General features: G+C 40.5%; 1 protein-coding gene across 1 annotated transcript in view; it reads left to right on the forward strand.

Annotated features, from left to right (window-relative positions):
• MSL2 (male-specific lethal 2 homolog (Drosophila)) overlaps nt 2,986-25,146 on the forward strand; it is a 31,819-nt gene continuing 9,658 nt past the window's right edge. Inside the window, exon 1 of the mRNA XM_005675536.3 lies at nt 2,986-3,858. Within this exon, the coding sequence (XP_005675593.1) occupies nt 3,717-3,858 (142 nt within the window). The 5' untranslated portion in view covers nt 2,986-3,716. The remainder of the gene's footprint in view (nt 3,859-25,146) is intronic.

Below are 25,146 nucleotides of genomic sequence, written 5' to 3' on the forward strand. Positions count from 1 at the left end.
TGGATAGGAAAACGATAAGAAGAAGGAAACAAGTATTTGTTGTTTGTCTGAAATGAAAATTTAAGTGCCAAGAGTATAAGGAGCCATGACTAAATGTGACGTGCTATCCTTGATGGCATCCCAGATCAAGAAAGGAACATTAGGGAAAAACTGAAGAAATAGGAATAAAATATGGATTTTACTTAATAATAATGTATTACTATTGGTTCATTGATTGTGACAAATGTATAATACTGTTACTAACAGAGGAAACCGGATGTAGAATATAGAACTATCTGTACTATCTGTGCAATAATTCTGTAAATTCAAAACTTTTCAAATAAAAAGTTAAGTAATTTTTAAAACTGGCATTTTATATTTTTGTCAGATCTGGCAACCCTAACAGTTTTACTTCCAAATAACAATTAAACACAAAATATGAAAAAAATTACCTTGATAGTTTAAAATTTAAGTTAAATATGAATTCTCCTAAATATTTGATCCAGGCACTTCTTTTAATATAAACAGTTCATTTGTTTTCTTTTCAGGCAAACTTCAAACAAGTAAATAGTTATTATACAAGGTTATTTCAGTGTAGAGATGCTTTGCCATAGCCTATCAGCATTTGCAACCAATTTCAAAAGCTAAAAAAGAACTGCCTCTTCTTTCTCTTTCACACACACTCACACATGAACTATTAATAGAATTATTCTTAATCTGATGTGCACATCTCAAGAGATTTTTAAAAATCCGTTTAAAAATCCTTGCGAAAATCAGCAAGGTTAAGGCCTTGCAAGTAATCACTTGTCTAGGGTCACCGCTAACTTGTACTGTCTGAATGCAAACAGTGCTGATTATTTCACTCTCCGTGTTGGTCCTCTGGGGAAGGACAACCTGTGTGTTGTAGAAGAACTTGAGTCTGGAATAAAAATAGAACTGTATATTAACACACTTTCATTTGAAGGTGAGCTTAGAAAAGATTTCTTATTTAAGAAAAAAGGAAGACCAGACTTTTAAAAGAGAATGAATTTTATAAACTATTTGTCAGACCAAATACATTTTGCACAGCTTCGTTTCACAAAATTAGGAAAATAGATTATTTTTAACACTTCGTACTAATAGTATGCTAGTGCTTCCAAAGAAAATGTACCTGTCCTCAAATGGTAATAGAATTTATCAGAGGTTATATGGGTTCTCTTGGTATCTTAACTCTTCATTTCTACTCTAAGTGGCAAGCTTCAAACAAAAATGTTTTTGTCAGAAAAGATTTATATACGTCATAAATCTTCGTTTGCAGACATGTTTAGAGCATTTACTAAGCGCAAAAAAGTTATGCTGAAGAGCTTTGGTGTATCCAGAGATAATGATTCCTACGCTGTTTCTATTTTTAAAGACGGTTTGTTCTTTTGGAGGGGAGGGGAGTCAGACGTTAAATTAGGGTTTTGTTTTTATCTCCGTGACCTTGGTCTCCTGCAAAAACAGGTCAAAACTTTCTTTAAAAAACAGGTAATACCTTCAAGGATTTGGGTTCTAGAGCAGGACCATGGGTTCTTATCTGTTCATACAGAGGGCGAGGTCTGTTAAAAAAAAAAAGAGATTCGTTTTGCTGTTTAATTGGATTCCTGTGGAGAGCTCGGTGCCCTGGAAGGCTGGGCTGCTCACGTCCGTCGTCCTCCAAGCACTAGAGAAAGAGCCCGCTCTGACGGGCAGAGAAGGAGGTGGGTGCGGGCACCCCCGCTTCAGACGGCCTGCTCCGGCCTTAGAGGCCTCAGGGTGCCGTCGACGCGGGCCGCGGCCCGAAAAGAGCCCACGCCGCCCGAACGCCCGCTGGGCGCGCAGCCACGTCGCTCGCCACCTCCCTTCTGAGCCGGGCGGGCGCAGGCGAGCGGCGGCAGCGCCCTTTTGGCCGTCTGGAAGCTCGGTTCCTGGAGAAAGGCCGCGAGGGCGGGGTTTGGGGCGGTGCGGCGCTTTCTCCTCACCTCGCGGTCAGCCCGGGCGAGGAGAGGCCGCATGGGGCCAGGGCTGAGCGTCACATGGCGCGACCCAGCCGGGGCTCCGCGTTGGCGGACACGGAGGAAGCCGTGTAGTGCGGGAAGCCTACAGCCCACACTGGGGAAGGATGGGTCAACTAACGAATGTTTCACCACAGCCCACACGCCTAAGAGGGAATTTGAGAGCGCCTGGGGGAGGGGCGGGGAGCGCAGGCGGTTCACCAGGAGCACGCTCTGTACAGAGAGCAGTAAAGTGGGGAGTCAGGCATGCGCAGTGAGCTCAGGGTGGGTTGGCAGCCGGGAGGGGCTGGTGTGAGCGGGCTGATGTGTTTATCCGGTTTTCTGGGTGGGCGCTCAAAGCGCACGCGTCAGGGCGAAAGGCGGCGGGGCTGGGTAGTGGAATGCGCATGCGCCCAGCGAGCCGGTAGCTCTGGGAGGGTGTGGAGGGGGCTCTGAGAGGAGAAGCAGGGGAAAAGGGAAGCGAAGGGAAAGGAAAGGGCGGGGGGAGGGGTGAGAATGTGGTCTGCGCATGCGTGCGAGCACTAGCGACGACGGCGGCGGGGGAGTCTCGGGGATGACAGTGGCTTTGCCCGTTGGGGTAACGGTCGTCGTCGCCGTCAGGGCCTGAGGCGCCGCACAGCCCGCGGGATCCATTAAGGCCGCAGCAGCCCGGGCCCTACCGAGCTCGAGTGGCGCGTGGAGTCGGGGTGAGGGCGGCGAGGCACGGGGGGAGGGGCCTGCGGCGGGGCCTTGCTGTGTGCGCTGGGCGGCGGCGGGGCCTGTCGGTGTGAGCGCTCGCCTCAGCCGCGGCCGGCCGGGCGTCGTGGGCGGTGGCGGCCGTGGTGCTTGGCGGAGGAGGCGTCCGTGTGTGTGGCGCGGAGAAGATGGCCGGGCAGTGAGGGGGCGGCGCTTGCGCCTGGTGACCTCGGAGTGAGCGACTGAGGAGCGAGGGGCGCCGCCGCGGCCCGGCCGGGCCTGCTCCCCGCCCCCTCCCGCCGCCGCCGGCCCGCGCACTTCCTCCCCGGCCCTCCCCTCTCGGGCGGGGGCCTCCCCTAGCCGCTTCGCCACCTCAGGGAACAGCCGGGCTCTAACCGCCGGGGCGGAGAGTCAGGCTCAGTCCGGGCCCCGCGTCCGATATGGAGAGAGCGGCGGCGGTCTCCGCCAGCCGCAGCAGCAGCGTTCGCCGCCGCCGCGGCTCGGTGCACTAGATCCAGGAAGCCGACGCCCGCGCTGCCGTCCTTGCCGTCGCCGCTGCCTCCGCGCCGGGCGCTGTGATGGAGTAAGGGCCCCGCAACCCGTGAGAAGCGTGCCCGCCCCTCGGACCGGGCCGGGGCCTGCCGTCGCGCCCGCCAGGTCGACCACAGGAGGTGCCTCCGCGTCCAGGGATGCAGCTCGAGCGCAGGCCGCCCGCCGAGCCGTGGGGCTAGACTGAGCGCCGCCTCCGCCGCGTTCTGCGCCCCGCGGCCGCCCGGGACGAACTCGAACGCTGGTTTCTCCCTCGCTCTTTTTTTTTTTTCCTACTCGGTCTGCAAGTCTCAGGGACGGAGGAGGGGCGCCAGGGCCCCATGTGTGGAAGGATTGCTTCAGCTCCACAAACTTGTACGGATTTTGGTTACTACTTTGGCCAGAGGTTTTGCCCCGATTTCCTCCGAATTGTTACAAACTCGCCGTTGTTCCCTGGCTGCTTACAAAGTTGGATCCGGAATTTCTCTTCACCCGGGAGCCAACGGTGTCGAAGCGTCTGCAATGAACCCGGTGAATGCTACTGCTCTCTACATTTCCGCGAGCCGCCTAGTGCTCAACTACGACCCCGGAGACCCCAAGGCGTTTACAGAGATTAACAGGCTCTTGCCTTACTTCCGACAGTCCCTCTCGTGCTGCGTTTGCGGTGAGACGCTTTTTATTGTTCCCTTTTCAATGTTGGTTAAAAAAAAAAAACTCTGGGCGATGGTAACAGGAACGGTTTGACGGCCGGGTAGTTTGTATTAAGCTTTTGTTATTTGTGCGGTAGTGCAAGGTCTTTAGTTTTGAAACTCGCCAGAGGACTTTTGCCCGGCATTTGGAACAGAACCTTCTAAACCGCCCTGTACGGCGGCCTCAATGTTCAAAACTGTTTAATTCGCCTTAAGTCATTTCTGTACCATTTCTGGTGGTGGGTTTCTGTTTTTTTTTTCCCTGAAAAAGGGGAAATCATGCATGCTGCTGCCTTAAAATAATTTTTTTTTTTTTACGCTTTCGATAACAACTGACAAAACACCTACCTTGGTTAAACCTGGTTTAAACTTGTACATGTGGCGTGTTTGCATTTCTCCAAACGTGTTAGGTGTGGACGATGGTATAGCGGGTGAACTCGGTGTGGAACTTTCCCCCCAGGTTCTTCTAATGCTTTGACAGCTTGACGGTAAGCGATGATCCAGGGCAGACTGATGGTAATAAGTGCTTTTTGGCTGGTGGGGTTTTTACAGGATTACTTTTTCTTTGGCTTTACTATATCGTGGCTTGGTAGAAAGTGATTTTAGGTGTTTTTGTTCAAGAAGTATTAGTTCGTGCTGGGCAGGATATTTTCCAAGTTATTTTTGAGAGATGAAGTTGCTTAACATTAGTGTTAAAAAAATGGTAATAACTTGTGATTATTATCGAAGTGATTGAAACTTATTTTTCAATAACACACCGAGACTGAAAGCTTTAATATAAAGGAAAGGGCAGCTGGTAAAACCAAAACAAAATAGTAATACTCCACATTCTTATTTCTCCAAACTTCTGAGATTTTGTTGATCCACTTGTTTAGTCAGAATTTGAGAAATTCAGTCGTTTCAGACTTTCACTTAAAGAGAGATTTTGCGACTGTAGTGGCTGAAGGGAGAAATAGTATTCATCTGAGATTCAGCATTTTCTGTATAGCTCTGGAGCAAAGCACTGAGGAGGGTGCAGAAAAGGTGAAGAGGTTTTTTTTTGTTTGTTTGTTTGTTTTTTGCACGTCAGGTCCTTAATACAATCTCATAGACATTTAAGTAACAGTGTTCGAATGTGATTAAGTGCTACGCTGATTGGTAAGGGAGACTTAACCCTTATAGAGAAGCAGTTGCCCTGGGTAAATAAGTTAACTGCCCCCGGACCTCAGTTTCTTAACGTGTAAAATGAGAGTTTTGGGCTAGATTCACAGTTTCCTTTCTGCTCTTAGAAATATAAGAATTTGCTTGATTTCAGCGTTCTATCCCACCTCATTCACCCTCTCTTTTTTGTATGGAGTACTTTATTTTATGCCTTTACAGCTTTTGATAGTTCGTGGAATGAGGAGATGGGGCTGCTGTAACAACTTTTTACACAAACTTTTCTGTTTGTGGGGATTGCTACTATGGTAATGTAGAGGGCATAAGCCAGCCCATCCTGGCCTGCTAGAACTGCAATAAAGAGTGATGTCATAATCCAGGTAACACTTGAATATCTGGTAGGTCTCCTTTTTACAAGATAGAGGGAACTTAGTTCTTTAAGAGGGAAATGGTAGTTTTGAAATAGTGTAGGTGCTTGGCTCTTATCAGTGCTTCAGGACAGTTGTGATCTAATTGAACATTTTCTAGAGTCTCACCTGGATTTTAAAAAATGTTATTAATGCTACGTTAGAACCTTTTTTTAAAACCAGTTTGACAACTCAAAAAGAAAGTTTTCTGACATTGGGGCTTGGTAATAATTCCTTTTTCAAATGTCTCTTTCCCATCATTCTATGGGAGAGATTTGTGGGTTCCACTTTGCCTTTATAATTAAGTAGCTGGCATAACATTTCAGCATTATAGGTGTAGGTTCAGTTTTTCCCCCTTGTCTCTTTGGATGTAACTCTGTGGTTATCAAGAGATGGGAAAAAAAAATCTGTTATTTGAATTCAGATCCAACATTTTTCATTTTTGTACCAGATACTATCCTAGACCCCGTCTTCTTAGCTGAAAAGTAGTTATTTCAATTAACAGGGCATGTGCAGTCTTAATAAGGATAAACAGATATGTAAAAACTAAGTTTAATTCTCTTGGTGCTTTTAATAGGAAGTTTGTTTCAATAGGTCCTTCAGTGTCTGACCCAGTCCTACCTTTTCAGCTTTGTATTCAACTGCCCTCATATATAATTTCAGTCAGTTTAGTATTTTTGTCTTTTCAAATGTACATACCTTATGACTGCCTCCTCTTTTCCCCACCTTTGCACTCTGAAGTTCCTTCTACCTAAAATATATTTCTATTCTGTATGGTCTAACTCCCTCCTCAGTGAATTCTTTGTTCTAATCATAGGCACTTTTAACTCTTGTAGTGCAGTTTTTATATAAAATTATTCTATCTTAGGGTGAATACTAAGTTTTTGTACATTTTTGTGTTCCTTCTGCCTCATTCTTTCCTATCCAGTGACTTGCATGTAGGTGTTTATGACAGACTCAGAGGAAGAAAGTGAGGAGGTGGGGAGGTAAAAAAGATCTATGAACTTTGCAGTTAGGTACAAATCCTAACTTTGCTACTTGCTGTCTAGGCACGTTATTTTAACTTTTCGCCTGAATTTCCTCTATGTACAGAAGGGGATAGTTATGCCTTCTTTAAGTTTTGTTTCTCCAAATCTGTGTTATATGTGTTTATTTTTAAGGAGGAAAAGCCTTTTGAACCCATGAGAACAAGTGTGTGGACTTGCTGTCTGGCTTAGTATCCTACTTTTGCAGAGAGGTAGAGAAAGGTAGGGGGAAGTGAGAGATTGAACCATCAGTTCAAATATTGTGAGTGAGTGAAAGTTGCTCAGTCGTGTCCTACTCTTTGCGACCCCATGTACAGTCCATGGACTTCTCCAGGCCAGAATACTTGAGTGGGTAGCCTTTCCCTTCTCCAGGGGATCTTCCCAACCCAGGGATTGAACCCAAGGCCTTTGGCATTGCAGGCGGATTTTTTTTTACCAGCTGAACCACAAGGGAAGCCCGTGTGAATATTGTGAAACCTTGAGTATTCACTGGAACTACAGGTTTTGTTATCATTGTTCTTTGAAATGTTAATAAGCTGATTATCACTGCTTGTTTTCCAGTTGCTTTGAATGTTTAAACTTTCTGAAGCTTCTGGTGAATGGCAGTGCTTCATAGCAATGCTCCAGAGAGTTATTATTGTTTCTAGGCCACAGAAACAGTGACCAGACAGTACTACTGCAGGTACTAATTTTGTGTCAGTTTTTTCCCCTTGTTATAAATGTTGAGCTTTATTATTTTGTCATTTGTCTTGAAGTATGTAGAATTTACTTTTGATGGCATGAGACTTCATAAATTCTCAGGATTTTAAGTTTTTTGTTAAGCTTTTAAGTCCTCAAATGGTGTAATAAGTTTAATATGTTAGAATCAAATACTGTTAGAACTGAAAGGACAATATAAGTGAGTGGAAAAATATTACTCTCTGACATATTTGGAGTCCTGTAAATTAATCATGGTCACATCTCTACTCAGGGACGTGAATATTTCCCTGATGTTTTAAATTCTAGAAATGAAATGGTTTTGGCTTTTACTGAATAGTTGTGAAACTTTTGGATATCCAGTTTCTCATTTATAAAATAGAAAGGGGCTGGAGAATAGTACCACTGACTTAGGCTGACCAACTTTTTGTTTTGAATGTTATAGTCTTAAATCTACTGTTACTCACACTGCATTACAAGGTAGATGGTTCCCTGAGGGTGAGAATCTTGCTGGTCTTGGTCACCTCTGTAGCCCTGCACCTGACAGTTACTGGCTCAATGGGTATTGTTAAATGGATGAAATTACCGTTAAATAGAACAAGGTTCAAAGTAGGAAGGATGTGCTCTCAGAATAAAGTGTATGCCTTAAAATTAAATAGGTTTAACTTTATGAAAGACAACTTTCATTTTCCTTATTTGTCTCATTTTGGCATTGTTTGTGGGACCACGTTGGAATTAGTGCAGTAGATGATCTCAGAAATCTCTTTCAGTTCTGGAATTCTGATTCTTGAAGCAGAAACACTTTGTCTTTTGATTGAGTAAACAATTTATAAATAGCAAGAATCTTCTAAAATGAAGTTTGAACATGTAGCCTCGAGTGACTTATTTTAAACTATCTTTTAGACAGTGGCTGAAATAAAAGCCATTTGTATAATGTAAGCATTACACTAATTTTTAAATTTTTAATTAATTTATTTGGCTGTGCAGAGTCTTAGTTGCAGCCCATGGGCTCGTCCATGTTTGTTGAGACAGGCGAGATCTTTGGTTGTGGCCTGTAGGATCTAGTTCCCTGACCAGGAATCGAACCTGGGCCTCCTGCATTGGGAGCATGGTTTGCCACTGGACTACCAGGGAAGTCCCTATACTAATGTTTTATATTTATATTTGTTTCAAGTGTCAGTTCATTTGATACTGTTTTTTTTTTTTGTACCTAAAATCACTGTAGTAAATTTTTTTAATTTTAAGCACATAATATAAATATTAAACTTAACCACCTTAACTTTTTTATTAAAAGTTAATTTTTGGCTGTGTTGGATCTTTGTTGCTTCCCATAACTTTATTTTTGGTGAGTAGGGGCTAGTCTTCATTGTGGTGTGCGGGCTTCTCTTGAGGTGTCTTCTCTTGTGGAGAATAGGCTATAGGTGAGTGGATTTCAGTAGTTGTGGCCTGTGGGCTTAGTTGCTCCAAGACATGTGGAATCTTCTCAGACTGGGGATCAAATTTGTGTCCTCTGCGTTGGCAGGCGGTTTCTTAATGACTGGACCACCAGGGAAGACTGTTAACAATTTTTAAATGTATAGTTCAGTAGTGTTGAATATGTTTACATTGTTGTGGAACAGGTTTCCACAACTTTTTTGGTCTTGCAAATCTATGCCTGACAAGCAGCCACCATTTTCTTTCTTCCCCCCAACCCCTTGTAACCACTGCTGTACTTTCTGTCTTTCTGAATTTGACTGCTGTCACTGATTCCTCATATAAGTAGAATTATATAGTCTTATATTTGTCTTTTTTTTGACTGATTTATTTCACTTAGCATAATGTCTTCAAGGTTCAAGCATCAGATTTCTTTCCAGCTTTTGGCCACAGCACCTGTGGGATGGTAGTTTTCCCACCAGGGATCAGACCCACCCCCTTTGTGTTGGAAGCACAGAATCTTTACTACTGGGCAGCCAGGGAAGTCCCAGGATTTCTTTGCTTTTTAAGGCTTAATAATAATTCTCTTGTATGTATAGCACATGCTTACTTTATTCATTCATCCACTGTTGAATGTTTGAGTTGCTTCTACTTCTTGACTGTTGTGAATAGTATTAAGAGCATGGGTGTGTAAACAACTCTTTGAGACACTGCTTTCAGTTCTTTTTGATGTATATATATCCAGAAGTAGGATTGCTGAATTGTGTGATATTTCTTTTTTTTTTTTTGAGGCACTCCATACTGTTTTGTAAAGTCGTTGTACCGTTTTACAATTCTGCTGGCAAAACAGGGTTTCCAGTTAGTTTCTCCATGTCTTTGCCAACATTTGTATTTCCTGTTTTTTTTTTTTTTTTTTTTAATGGTAGCCATCCTGATGGGTGTGAGATGATCTCTCATTGTGCTTTGTATTTCTCTGGAGGTTGGTGATTTTTGCATATACTTGCAATTGTATATCGTCTTTGGAGAATCACTGTTTTTTTTAAATCTTGAAAATCTTTTATTTTGCTTATAAAGTCTTTATTAATTAATTAGTTATTATGTTCTCAGTGCTGGAATAAAAGATGAATTAAGACACATAGCCCCAACCATATGTTACTCAGTGATATGGGGAAGACAGATAAGGAAACCAGCAATTATTGTGTGTTAGAGGCACTTATATCAAGTCTCAAGCATTATAATAGAATACTCATATGTTAACTTTGTCACACATGTAAAAACCTCAGAAATTAATAGAGTGGTCCCCCCCCACATGCCTCGCCCCCAACTTGTTTTTGAATAGCTGTTTGGGTCAAAGTTTGGGCAACCCTGATTGAGGTTAAAGCAGAATTTGGTTTATCAGTTTTTTCTTGGAACTTAAGTTTGCCTCTCTGATCTGGGAAGAAATCTTTGCTCAATCACCCATGTAACTCTTCGCAACTTTTTCGATTGTAGTCTGCCAGGCTCTTTTCTCCATGGGATTTTTCAGGCAAGAATACTGAAGCAGGTTGCAATTTCCTCCTCCAAGTGATCTTCCCAACCCAGAGATCGAATCCATGTGTCCTGTACTGCAGCTAGATTCTTGACCACTGAGCCATCGGGGAAGCCAAAGGAAGAAAATTATTTAGTATTATGTTTTGGCAGATACTCTTATTTTAGATATATTTACCTGCTGGGTTCTTTCCCTAAGAAAAATCTCCTTTTTACAGTTTACCATTTTAGTATTCTAAAATTATTTCTAAAATGTTAGTTCCTACTTGGTTATGTTTGAAAAGTGAAAGTCTCTCAGTTTTGTCCAACTCTTTGCGACCCTATGGACTGTAACCTGCCAGGCTCCTCTGTCCATGGAATTCTCCAGGCAGGAATACTGGAGTGGGTTGCCGTTCTCTTCTCCAGGGGATCTTCCTGACCCATGGATTGAACCCAGGTCTCCCACATTGCAGGCGGATTATGTTTATGGACAGTGAAATTGCCTTAGGGAAAGGATGCAATATGCATTTTTGTGGATGCTGAGTGAGAATAGCTTTGATCCACAGTCCTTTGTCATAAGATAAAACCTACTGAAAAAAAAAACAAAAAACAAAAAAAAAACCTACTGAAAATGTAGTAACGGTTCAGGGCAGAAACAGTATGGTACTGTAAAATTAAGCAGCAGAAATTGTTTCAGTCTAGTAGGATCTAAGGGTTTCCCAGGTGTCTCAGTGGTAAAGAATTTACCTGCCAAGCAGGAGATGCAGGTTTCATCCCTGGGTCAGGAAGATCCCCTGGAGAAAAGTGAAAGTGTTAGTTGCTCAGTTGTGTTCGACTCTTTGCGACCCAAGAACTGTAGCCTAGGGCTTCTCTGTCCATGGAATTCTCTAGCAAGTTATACTGGAGTGGGTAGCCATTCCCGTCTTCAGGGAAGATCCCTGGGTCAGGAAGATCAGCTGGAGAAGGAAATGGCAACCCACTTCATTATTCTTGCTTAGGAAATCCTATGGACAAAGGAGCCTGGGAGGGCTACAGTCCTTGGGGTCTCCAAGGGTCGGGGACATGACTTAGTAACTAAACAGCAGCAGTAGCAGTGAGATCTAGGAAGTTTGGGACTTGAGCTGGGCTAAGAGGAATGGTGAAAAGTGAACATTTTCAACAAGACTTAAGAGAGAGAACATTTAGCTTGTTTAGGATGCAGAAAATCAAATTTATTTCTAATGAGTCCTTGTAGGAGAGCCCATCTGTGACCCATAGTGGTAACTCAGGGGCCTTTTGTGGGAGGGAACCTTGATGTCAGGCTAAGGAATTTGACATTTACCATATGACTTGTTCTTTTTCACAGTGTGTTCTATAGGTCACCAAGTCAAAGCCACTGAAAGAGATTGTTAAAATACAGATTCCTGGTTATCAGACTGATTGAATTGAAATCTGTGTGGGCAAGGCCTTGTAATCTGCATTTCCCCCCTCCCTCCCAGTATGGGGAGCAGAATTTGGAAATCCCTATTACCTTCGAGAAATATTTTTAAAGTAGGAGAGTGATGTGATCGAAACTTAATTTTAGAAAAGATTAGTTTGGGGATGGAATTTAGGATTGATTATTGGAGTAAGTTGAAATTCAGTTAGAAAGAATAATGTGTTTCCTTGTTATAGAGGCCTGAATAGTGATCAGAGTGAAGAGGCAACACTCTAAGATAATGCAAAGGGAAAATTTTGTCCTCTTTATGGTTAAAACATTTTAATTCTTTGATATATACTATAGTATACTTTGTTTTTGGCTAGGCATATTTCACTGTGAATGGGCTAAATGAGATATTTCCTCCCGTTAAATTTATAAAAGTACTAAATTTTACAGATAAAACCTGGCTTGTCAGGTACTCCGGAGAGGTTTCAGTTAAGATAGGAATTAGTGGAGAAGGAAATGGCAACCCACTCCAGTACTCTTGCCTGGAGAATCCCTTGGACAGAGGATCCTGGTGGGCTACAGTCCATGGGGTTGCAGTCGGACATGACTGGGCGACTGACACACACACAAAATCGAGGAGATACTTGATGGTGCAGTACACTTCATCTACTCTCCCATCTCCTGCAGGCAGCACCTGGGAGGCAAGATGGCTCCTCCCCACCCCCCACCCCCAAATCCTTTCTGGAAGTCTTGGGGCCTCAGTGCCTGCCAAGAGCTGCTGCTGCTAAGTCACGTCAGTCGTGTCTGACTCTGTGCGGCCCCATAGATGGCAGCCTACCAGGCTCCCCCGTCCCTGGGATTCTCCAGGCAAGAACACTGGAGTGGGTTACCATTTCCTTCTCCAATGCATGATAGTGAAAAGTGAAAGTGAAGTCGCTCAGTTGTGTCCAACTCTTCACGACCCCATGGACTGCAGCCCACCAGGCTCCTCCGTCCATCTGATTTTCCAGGCAAGAGTACTGGAGTAGGGTGCCATTACCTTCTGCCTTGGGCAAATAAAAGACTAAGTTGGTTACTGGCAAAAAAAAAAAAAAAAAAAAAAAAGGAATTAGGACCAAGTGGGCCTGGGGAGAATGAAGAGAAGGATGAAACAGTAATGATTTGATGATGCCTGGGAGTTGGGACTAGTGAGGAAATATTATTGGAAATGTGTTTAGAAAAGGCTAAAATTGAAACACTTTAATTTTGTGCCCTTTCCTGGAAACCTTGATTTTAAAAATGACCTTATATGCTTTTTGGTATAGTAAAACAAACAATATAGCTTTTGACTCCTGGGGTTGTGGTTTTCATTCCCTCAAATTAATTTGAACATTCAGTCCTTTTTTTTACACTCCTTGTTTTCATTACATTGATAGTATACCATCATTAATTGGTTAATGCTTTATTATATTATCTTCTCTTGGAGTCCACCTGGCTATTTTAATGTATGATTTGATTTGTTTTTGTGAGTTCTGATTAAATTTTATCTTTTATTTTAAAAGATAGTGTTTCAGAATCCTTATTGTAATTTTTATTTTTCTCTGTGTCCCCAAACTCGCCTTTGAGTTTTCTTCTTATCCATTTAGTTTATGTTATTGTCTTTTCTCTTTTAAAGATTACTTTTTGTTGTTTCCATGTCAGGAAATTAATTCAGATAATTTTTTCACTTTAATTACTGTATGCCTGGCCATTTTCATCTTTTCCCTGTTCTGACTCCATAATATTTTAGCAGAATCTTTCTTGTTCATTGCCTTTCTGCTCAGAAACATCTGGCTTTGTCAAGCTATTTTTATCTAGTTTTATAGCCTGCATATTTTGCATATGTTGATTTTAGTTTGTCTATTAATTAGCAGTTGCCATTTAAAAAAAGTAATTATATTTCTGGCTGAGCTTGTTCTTCATTGTTGCAAGGGCTTTTTTCTAGTTACAGCAAGCAGGGGCTACTCTTAATTGCAGTGCATGGGCTTCTCATATCCGTGGCTTCTCTTGGGTTGTAGAGTGTGAACTCAGTAGTTTTGGAATGTGGGCTTCCCCACTGTATGTGGGATCTTAGTTCCCCAGCCAGGGATCGAACTCATGTTCCCTGCTTTGGAAGGCAAATTCTTAACTAACCACTGGACCACCAGACAAGATCACCTTGAAGTTTAAATCTCTGTCTCCTTTTCTCCCAGGTGGCACAGTGGTAAAGAATGTGCCTGCCAATGCAGAAGATGTGGGTTCAATCCTGGGTCAGGAAGATCCCTATCATAGGAAATGCAACCCACTCCAGTATTCTTGCCTGAAAAGTTCCATGGACAGAGGAGTCTGGCAGGCTACAGTCCATGGGGTTGGAAAGAGTCAGACATGACTGAGCTACAGAGCACGGCATATACTCCTGTTGTGAAATTTGGGACTCTGTCCATATATAATATGGGATTATAAAATTAGAAGGGAGCATTCCAGTTCAGGTATCCTTGTGATGGATTTCTGAATCCCCTCCACAGTTAATTAGTTGGTTGTCCAGCTTATGAGTCAGCTTTTTCAAGATATGACATAAGATATGAGTGGCATATTCTTTCCACCAGAATGTCTGAGTGTCTCAGGGATCTTTTAATGATGTCATTGAGCTTGCCAGTTCAATTTTTACATAGATTTTACATGGAAGGTTATTCTTCCTAATGAGAATTAGACAGGAAGATAAATTGTAAAGCCATTTTCTTCACATCAAATTATCCTTTCTGTAATATTCTTGAAAATTCATCCAAGCCTTTTCCTGAATACCTCTGGGGTAGGGAGCTAAATTTTACTCTGCAAAATAGCCCTATCTGTTTTGAACCATAGAATTCTAATGTTGGGATCTTGAATTATTTTGTGAAACTGTATCTGGATAAGAATCAGTGTTGCTTTATCTTGTTTGGCATTTGGGATAGTTATTGGTTCACGATGTTTATGGTCAATTAAAGCATTTTCATAAGTTGGTTGATGGTGTTGTTTAGATCTTCTCTGTCATTACTGATTTTCTGTTTTGTAAATTTTTAAGAGATATTGTTATCTCTAGCTGTGATTATGGATTTAGCAGTTTCTCTTTGGAGTTTCTGTCAGTTCTTGCTTGTGTATTTTGAAGTTCTGTTTTTAGGTACATAAAATAATTCTGAACATATGGAGTATAGATGAGATATATAATGTAATAGTTATAGAATATAGTTGATCAATATCAAGTTGATTTTTAATATTCTGGTCTAATCCTGTCATCTATCATTTCTAGTTATGTTGCTGTTTGGTTTTTCTGCTCTGCATGGGTTATACTTTTCTGCCTTTTTTGCATACCTAGTTAATTTTTTAAAAAATGTATTTTTGGCCATGCCGTGGATGCAGGATGTGGGATCTTAATTTCTCTATCAGAGATTGAACCTTGTGCCCCTTTCGATGGAAGTGTGGATGGAATCTTAACTATAGGACTACCAGGCAAGTCCGTACCTGGTTAATTTTGATTGGATGCTAGATACTGTGAATTGTACCTTGTAGGTAAAATTTTACGTTGTGGGTGGGTGTTTTTCTCCTATTCTTGAGCTTTGTTCTTGAGAATGAGGTTAAGTTACTTGGCAGATAGTTTGACCTTTGATCCTTTTGAAGCTTTTTTTTTTTTTCTTTTAAATTAAGGGATAACCAAAGCAGCTTTTGGGGCTGATTTTCTGTACTACTGAGGCAAGAACCTTTTAACTACTCTGATGCCTCATGAATTATGTGGTTTCTCACACTAGGTGGTGGAATTAAAAATTGTTCTGCTGCTTTGCAGTTACAGGTATTGTTCTTTTTGCTCCTTTCTGGAGGTTTTCTCTCCATCCTGGGGTGCTTTCCTCATACACACGTGCTAATCACTTTTTACTCAGCTGAAGATTTGAAAAGGGCCATGTATGAGTCTGCATTTTTTCACTGTTCAGCGCTCTCATCTCTGGTGTGCTCTGCCCTGAGGCGTTTAGCTGCCTTAGCACCCAGTTCTGTCTTCTCAGCCCAGGGAGACCCCTGGGCCTTGTTTTGGTTCTCTCTCCTTGTGCTGTGGCCTGAACATTATTTCCAGACAGTAAGCTGGGATGGCTTAAGTTGTTTGTTACTCCATCCAGGGATCTGTGGAATCCATTGGACAATATATGTGGAAGCCATTGTTTTGTCCAGTTTCTGTTTCAATTAGGAGAGTAAGTCTGATTATTCCAATTTGTCTGGAAGCAGAATCAGATTATATTTTGAACCTATGTTGTCCCATACAGTAGCCATTATGTGCTGTGACAATTCTAAATACAGTTCTTTAGTTACACTTAGCTATATTTTAGGTGCTTGGTAGCCACATGTAGGTAACAACTACCTTATTGCATATGTAAAATATTTCCATCATTATGCATAAAACAGTTCTACTGGTACTTCCTTGGTGGTCCAGTGGTTAAGACACTGCACTTCCACTGCAGGGAGCACAGGTTCAGTCTCTGGTTGGGGAACTAAGATGCCGCATACTGTTGGTGGCCAAGAAATAGAAGGAAAAAAAATAACCTTAAAATAATAATAAAGTTCTACTGGACAGTGCTAACACAACTAAAGAAATTAGGTTTATTCCTGAAAGCTGTGGGAGCATTGAAAAATACCTTCAATGTTTTCATCCCAAGTTTTGATTTTTAAAACATTGAGTCCTTAAAACATTGTGAACAGATCACTAGAGCTCACCACTGTAGATTTAAAAAACAACTTTCCCAAATCAGTGTTAGTGAATTGGGTTCAAGGAGGTGTTTCACAGTATTCATATAGTAAAGTGAAGTGCAGTGAAAGTTGCTCAGTTGTGTCTGACTCTTTGCAATCCCATGGACTATATAGTCCATGGAATTCTCCAGGCCAGAATGCTGGAGTGGCTAGCCAATCCCTTCTCCAGGGGATCTTCCCAACCCAGGGATCGAACCTAGGTCTCCTGATTGGCAGGCTGATTCTTTACCACTGAGCCACCTGGGAAGACCTCATGTAGTAAAAGGTTTCCATTATTTAAGAAAAGGGAAAATAACTATTTTTCTTCCTTTAAAATGAGGCAATTTGAGATGTCAAATGACTACTGGACCAAATTGTGTGCCATACTAGTGAGTAATTTTTCCAAATCGTTCTGTTGTGAGGGTTTTAAATTGTTCCGTTACTTCAGTTCCGTTTAGTTGCTCGGTCATGTCTGACTCTCTGCAACCCCATAGACTACAGCATGCCAGGCCTCCCTGTCCATCACTAACTCTTGAAGTTTACTCATACTCATGTCCATTGAGTTGGTGATGCCATCCAGCCATCTCATCCTCTGTTATCCCCTTCTCCTCCTGTCTTCAATCTTTCCCAGCATCAGAGTCTTTTCCAGTGAGTCAGTTCTTTGCATGAGGTGGCCAAAGTATTGGGGAGTTTCAGCTTCAGCGTCAGTCCTTCCAATGAATATTCAGGACTGATTTCCTTTAGGATGGACTGGTTGGATCTCCTTGCTGTCCAAGGGACTCTCAAGCGTCTTCTCCAACATCACAGTTCAAAAACATCAGTTCTTTGGTGCTCAGCTTTCTTTTTAGTCCAGCTCTTACATCCATACATGACTACTGGAAAAACCATAGCCTTGACTAGATGGACCTTTGTTGGCAAAGTAATGTCTCTGCTTTTTAATATGCTGTCTAGGTTGGTCATTATTTTTCTTCCCAGGAGCAAGCATCTTTTAATTTCATGGCTGCAGTCAATATCTGCAGTGATTTTGGAGCCCAAGAAAATAAAGTCTGTCACTGTTTTCACTGTTTCCCTGTCTGTTTGCCATGAAGAGATGGGACCAGATGCCATGATCTTAGTTTTCTGACTGTTGAGTTTTAAGCCAACTTTTCCACTCTCCTCTTTCACTTTCATCAAGAGGCTCTTTAGTTCTTTGCTTTCTGCCATAAGGGTGGTGTCATCTGCCTATCTGAGGTTATTGATATTTCTCCTAACAATCTTGATTCCAGCTTGTGCTTCATCCAGCCCAGCATTTCTCATATTCTGCATATAAGTTAAATAAGTAGGATGACAATATACAGCTTTGACACACTCCTTTTCCCTGTTTGGAACCAGTCTGTTCCATGTCCAGTTGTCACTTTTGCTTCCTGACCTGCATACGGATTTCTCAAGAGGCAGGTCAGGTGGTCTGGTATTCCCATCTCTAAGAATTTTCCAGAGTTTGTTGTGCTCCACACAATCAAAGGCTTTGGCATCGTCAATAAAGCAGAAGTAGATATTTTTCTGGAACTCTCTTGCTTTTTCGATGATCCAGTGGGTGTTGGATATTCTACTACTTAGTCATGTGTTAATGTCTTATTTATTCTTAGTAATATTGTTTTTGGCCACCTCATGCGACGAGTTGACTCATTAGAAAAGACTCTGATGCTGGGAGGGATGAGGGGCAGGAGCAGAAGGGGATGACTGAGGATGAGATGGCTGGATGGCATCACGGACTCGATGGACGTGAGTCTGAGTGGACTCCGGGAGATGGTGATGGACAGGGAGGCCTGGTGTGCTGCGATTCATGGGGTCGCAAAGAGTCGGACACGACTGAGCAACTGAACTGAACTGAATATTGTTTTAGTTTTTTTAGTTCTTTGTATATCTACTCAATGGACCATTGGTTAGGGACAAGAAACATTAAGAAAATTAAGTTGCTACTGAAATACTAGGTAACAAGGAACACAAAAACACTGATGATTTTAAGTATCTGGCTCATGATTATTATTGCCCCTCTCTGTAAATTGTCTGTGTTCTGTTAATATCCTGTATATTAACAGATATAGGTAATTATCCAAAAAGAAATATTAGCAAGAAAAAATAGTGATATATACGTGTATATATTCTCAGTTGCTTCAGTTGTGTCCGACTCTTTGCAACCCCATGGACTGTAGCCTGCCAGGCTCCTCTGTCCATGGGATTCTCCAGGCGAGAATACTGGAGTGGGTTGCCATTTCCTACTCCAGGATATATATATATATTTGGCCTTTTATTTTTAGAGAATAAAGACTGTGCTTGCTGTGTTACTTGAAGTGTTTGTAAATACCAAACACTTTATCATTTAGTTAACAGAACACTAAAAGTTTTTCTAGTGAAAGATGAATTCCAAATACCAAGTCACATTTACAGTTTTGTCCTTGTATAATGTATTAAATTTTAGCCTATTTTTTTTTAACATTTGTGAGTCTACAAACAAGTCATTTAAAAATAGATATTGGGGGGATGTCCCTGGCAGTCCAGTGATTAGGATGCTGTGCTTCTATTGGGCTTCCACTACAGGGTGCAGGTTGGGGAACTAAGAACCCACATGTTGTGTGGTATGGTCCAAAAATAAAAAAAGATACATTGCCAAAATGCATTTTCTTACATAATTTAAATAAAGCAAGATGTAGTCTTTGTTAATGGGAAGTAAAATTTTGTATGCTTTATTAAAATGAACTCATAGTATAATCTTTGATAATACTCTGATTTTAAAATTTTCTTTTTTGAAACCATTTAATCACATTTCTTAACTGATTAGAAAATTGTCCAGGTTGAAAGATGGTATTAAGGCAAAAAAGGTAAAGTATCTTTAATCCTGGTTGTGGATCAGAATTTGTTAGGAAGCTTATTCAAAATACATATTCCTGGGCAGTCTTGGAGTCAATCTGGAGAAGGCCATATACATAATTCTAATATTAATCTCTGAATAAGAGTACTACTGTCTTTGAATTCTCCTTATGTGAGGTTTTATAGGTATACTTTAAAAAATATGTATGTGCCAATAAATTTAATTAATGCCGAATTAAGCAAGGGCTTCCCTGGTGGCTCAGTGGTAAAGAATCCACCTGCCAATGCAGGAGACGCAGATGTGGGTTTGATTCTTGGATTGGGAAGATCCATTTCTTAGGGAAGGAAATGGCAACCCACTCCAGTATTCTTGTCAGGGAAATCCCATGGATTTCCAAGAGGAGCTTGGCAGGCTACAGTCCATGGGGTCATAAAGAATTGGACGCGACTAAACAACAGTATTAAGTGAGCAAGTTTCTTGACAGTTTTCAGTTTTAAGACACTACTGTAGATTTTGGGATACCTTTCCAGGAGGGTATTAAAGCAAACCTATTACTGCATTTTGGTATAATGAAACACCAGTTTGGGAAATTTGGATCTAGCTTTATATTGATTTATTCAGTTAATGTTTGGTTGTTCAGCTATGAATCAACTGTGCCTGACTAGCCTGCTTTATCTTACTGCTAGTAATTTAATGAGAGATCATCATGGCTTTGCTAAAATATGAAAATAACAGAATATTACAGAAGTGCTCTGTTACCACAAAACACTCTATAAAAGTCTCCCCTACATAATTATAAGATAAATGGTGTCTGGCATTCTTTTAATTTCTTACTAGAATGTGAAATGAGGTATGACTTGAGTTTATGACTATGCTGTGGTTTATATATCATCCCTAAAATTTATGGTGTTTGGTCTTTTAGTTTATAATGGTAGTTGACTGGGGAAGCCTACTTACCTTGTATCAACTACTAACATCACCAAGAGTATCAGGAAATATTTTTCATAGTTTTACATTGACTAAAGACATAAAAGTTAAAGAAGCTCTGAAGTTTAATTATTTAGATGTTCAGTAAACAGGTTAGCTTGAGTAACATTCATACTTTTAAAATTGCAGTATTTAACAGTTGATTTGCATTTTTCATTACTTAGCAGACTAGTTGTAATCCTTTTTTCCAAAACTGGAAACAGATTTTGTGTTGTTTTTTTTTTTAACCACCCTCTCCCCACCGCCACTCCCCTGGTGTACATGATTAGCTGTCACTGGTCTGTCAGTAAATTAGTGCTTAGTTATTTAAAGTGATGTAATGAACTTTAAAATAATTACTTGATCAAGCAGCCAAAATACATCTGTCTGTGTCACTATTTTTAGTGATTGATGTATATCTATCATCATACTCCCTGATTTTAAGATGCACCTTTTCTATCATACTGTGAAATTATGGATATTTGTGCTAGATATTTTAAAGAAAAGTTTATAGGTCTGTAAAATCTAGATGTTCAGGGGCTAATGGTGGTTTGGGACATAGCTGCTTGTATATTTAATTAATCAACTAATAATTTCCTTGAAATTTTAATTTGTTTGGGTTTGTTGACTTTTTGAGGCATGTATTTGCTTTTTTTTTTTAATTTGCTTTTTGCTGCTGCTGCTACTAAGTCACTTCAGTCGTGTTCGTCACTTCAGTCGTGTTCGTCACTTCAGTCGTGTTCGACTCTGTGCGACCCCATAGACAGCAGCCTACCAGGCTCCTCCGTCCCTGGGATTCTCCAGGCAAGAACACTGGAGTGGGTTGTCATTTCCTTCTCCAATGGATGAAAGTGAAAAGTGAAAGGGAAGTCACTCAGTCATGTCTGACTCTTAGCGACCCCATGGACTACGACCACCAGACTCCCCTGTCCATGGGATTGTCCAGGCAAGAGTACTGGAATGTGGTGCCATTGCCTTCTCTGAATTTGCTTTTTAGTCAAAGAGAAATGAATGAGATTAGAGAACTCTCTTAAGACAGCTCCATTTTCGTCTTGATTAAGCAGCTTTTTAGTTTACTGCTAAAATAAATTTATGGAAAACTTTAAAGGAACATGTTTTAAGAACTGCTTAATCAAAAATTTAAAGAAGGAAAACAGACCTGGATAAGAAAGCTCTGCCAAAACGAAAATGGAGCTGTCTTAAGAGGGTTCTCTAATCTCATTCGTTTCTTTTTGATTTGTGCTTATTATTCTTCATAGTAGCACTCAAGAATTTTGCCTAATGAAAAGATTTGTAAGAGGTTTAGACTTCAATGTATGTTTGAAAAAGGTATATTGGGCACCGGTTTTATAAGACTAGTAACAAGTTTTAAAAACAATAGTTTAAATTGTCTAAAAATTAATTCATCTATGCTCATTTGCTAAGTGATACATAGGATCTTTTTATGGTATTGTAATTTTTGTTCTTAGTTGAATCCAGATTATTATTCCCATGTGTTATGTATCTAGGAGATCTCTTAATGTTGCTTCAAAACATACTTTACATCTTTAATTTTGGGGTGTAATTTTGGTGCTGTAATTCAGTGATGTAGAAAGATCCAAGTATTCTTTATTAAGTGCACAGTGCTTGGCACAGAGCTGGGCCTTAGAAGTTACTGTTCAAGTGATTAAGGAAAGAGGAATGTTTTTTTAGTTGAAGATAGCCTAAACAATTAATTCTTCATTTGGAAGAGGTGAAGAATGGGGATACTTAGATCAGTAGGTTGAATTATGCAAAGATTATTGACCTTTGATTGATTATGCAAAGGTTATTGACATCAGTAGGAGAAGTATATTTTCCTAGTCTTTTTTTTTTTTTTTTTCTCTTCAGCTGAGACAGTAAAAGAGATGATTTATTTTATACGTTACATCTAGCCACAACTAAGTACAGAACTAGTCCAGAATGTCTCAGGTCCAGGGCAAAGGACCCAAAGGGACTGCTTTGTTACGAGCAAGGTGGGTCTCTGAAAGATGCTCTAGGCGATTAGAATGGCCATAGTGTTCCAGATACATTGAGACAAGTTCTAGATAGTAGGCATGCAGTCTAGCAGTTTATATGAGTGTCCCTGGCCCATTGTTTCCCTTGTTTTTTGCTTCTGTGGGTGTACAAGTTCAATTGGCCTCTGCCTCATCTTTCTTTTGCGCTTTAGCCTGCACATTTCTTCTTCCTCCACTTAACTTGCATGGTGTGGAAGTTTCTCAGGATGATGCTAAGACTGAGAACTCTCCGAGTCTTTATATGTGCCTTGATACTGCTGTTGGAGATTGAATCTAGGCTGAATGGATGTAACTCAAAAGTCAGCATAGTTATTCTCACACCACAGGAAGAATAGGGTGTTTGTATATACTGGGGTCCATTAGCATCAATTTAATGCTACTACTAGCTTTACTTTTATAGATGAATTATAATACTTAAGAAAGTGACATTGCTTATAAAACCCAGCTCATCCTAATCATAAGAGTTTAATATGTACATATTTACTTATTTTATATACTTAGTGTTATGTACCTAGAACATTTAATATGTATACACATAGTCTTTAGTTAAGATTTCTCATGCTATAAATTCATAGACTGATATGTAGTCTGGGGTTTTTGTGTTGGGCTGTCTTCACAGAGGAGATAATACAATGCTTTATATTATCATGTATGTTCACTTAAAGCATTTAAGATTAACTTTAAAAATAGAGCTTGGTGTATAAGAGAATCCAGGCAGGACTCTTGTAGCTCCAGTTTCTATGCAGTAAAGATTTCCTCACCCTCACAAAACTATTACTGGTCATCCATTCTCCTCTTTGTTTCACTCTTCCTGCCTCTTTCACTGTTCTTACTGCCACTACCCGTTCCTGTCTTGTATCTCATTCCCTCAAAAGGTTTTATATCTTGTGGTTGTTGATTCTGCTATGGCCCAATTTCAGTAATTACTCTTTTTGATAAGTGAAAACAAAAATTGTCTCGGTGGATGCCATGGATTTAATAGCAGGTGTATGGATGCTACCTGTTAAGTAGAAAGAATACTAAGATTGGGAATCAATAGACTAAGCTTCTATTTCTCTTTGCTAGTAACTAGCTATGTAATTGTATAGAAGTCCATCTTGGTTAAAATGAGACTGTGGAACAAGTTGATTTCCAAGGTCATTTCCAACTCTAATGTGCTTTTTATGATTCATTCATTGAACATTTATTAGGTGCTGGCTTATGTGCCAATACTGGCTTAAAGATACAGAGATAAATAAGTTTCTGGCCTTGAGTAAGTGAGACCTAGTGAATGGTGACAGTATAATGTGATAAGTGCTATATAATAGGATGTGCAAACTCCTTTTTGAATAAAAAGGGGCAGCAATTAAGGAAAGCTTCCTCTTGGAGGTCATAATCGAGTCATTTCTTAAAGAGTAAACAGTTTACCATGCAAGGAATGAAGAAGGTCTTTATAGGAACAGCAAATCACAGAGGAATGAGTAAGCAAGCATTGCTTGTTTTGAAATGGCCAGGTGAGAATAGAGTATGGAGTTTGTGGAGAAAGCTTAATGGTACAAAATTTTTTGGAAAAGGTGAGTAGGGGCTAGATTCTGAAAGGCCATATGTCATTCCAAAGACTTTGGGTTTTAAAGGTTGCTTGAAGGTGTTTTTAGTTGTTCCTTTGTAAAGTATTTTTGTAAAGGAGAAAGATCATCAGATTTGTGTTTTAGAAACATCACTTGCTGGTAGTATGAAAAATGGACTGATGGAAGCAGGTGAAGTTAAGTCAGGAAGATATGCTATAGAGAACCCTTGCAGTATTCAGGATGAGAAATGATGAAGGTCCAACTAAGGCAGTATATTATTTGGAGTGGGTGTGGGTAGGATGGGCAGTGGGGAGAGAGGGAGAATATTTAAATATGTAAAGCTGGTAAGTTTGAAATCATGAAAAAATTGGGGCAAGTGAAAATATGCAAGCTTTCATTGAGTTTTATTTTGAAACTTTTATAGAAAATTTCATTATACAAAATAGAACTCTAATATCTCTATCCTTTGAACAGTGGTATTCAAATGTAAAACTTCTGATACACTATAGATCTTGCCGTAGAATCTTAGCATCATTGGAGGATCAATTTTGGATCAATTTTGGAGTTAGATCTTAGATATTTAGTCACTCTATAACTTTAAGAAATGGGCTAGTCATTTTTAAAGGCAGAAATCATAAAATTTTTTTAAACTCAAAATTCATCAGATTGGGACAGCTAAAATTACTAATTGTAGTGGTTGTCATGTATACACTATACAAATCCCCACTTTAAGACTGAAGGATTTCATTTTCTTAGTTACTGGGAGTGTTACTGGAGTTGTCAGACCTCCCTGGGAATTGCTGCTGGCTGAAGAGAGACACTCACCCACACTCACCTTCCCTTCCTTGGAGTATCTTGCATCCAAAGACAGTATCTTGCCAGGACAACCTCGAAGAGCCATCTCAGCTTGAGAGCTGTGGGGTCTGTCTGAGGCCTTTGCTGTGATAGATCCTGGCCTAATTTGTTCTTCTGCCCTTTCCTTCCTTGCCTGATAAAGTTTCCACACTCTAACGTCTCACCCAAGAGTTTGAGTGTCTAGGAACTTGATTTCCAACACTGATGAAGTTTGAAGGATTAAACATCTGTCGGTTTTTCATGTTTATGAGAAATATTCAGGTAAATGTTGTCACCTAATAATGTAACGAAAGGATGGAAAAAAATTATTAATTTGTGTGTGTGTGTTAGTTGCTCAGTTGTGTCCAACTCTTTGTGACCCCATGGACTATAGCCTGCCAGGCTCCTCTGTTTGTAGAATTCTCCAGGCAAGAATACTGGAGTGGGTTGCCATTCCCTTTCCAGAGGATCTTCCCAACCCAGGAATTGAACATGGCATTGCAGGCAGATTCTTTACCATCTGAGCCACAGGAAAAAAAAATTCATTATTAGAACATGTTTTGGGATGGAACAAAAAGGAAAGTAACTTTTATAGTATGGTACACTTTTACCAATGGTATTCTGAAGTGAATTAATTACCAATGGGTTTTTTCAAACTTCGTATCACTTATGAATTTAGAAGAGTTTGCCAAGACTGATC

This window comes from Capra hircus, chromosome 1 (assembly GCF_001704415.2).
Source record: "Capra hircus breed San Clemente chromosome 1, ASM170441v1, whole genome shotgun sequence".
In the NCBI taxonomy this organism is placed as follows: Eukaryota; Metazoa; Chordata; class Mammalia; order Artiodactyla; family Bovidae; genus Capra; species Capra hircus.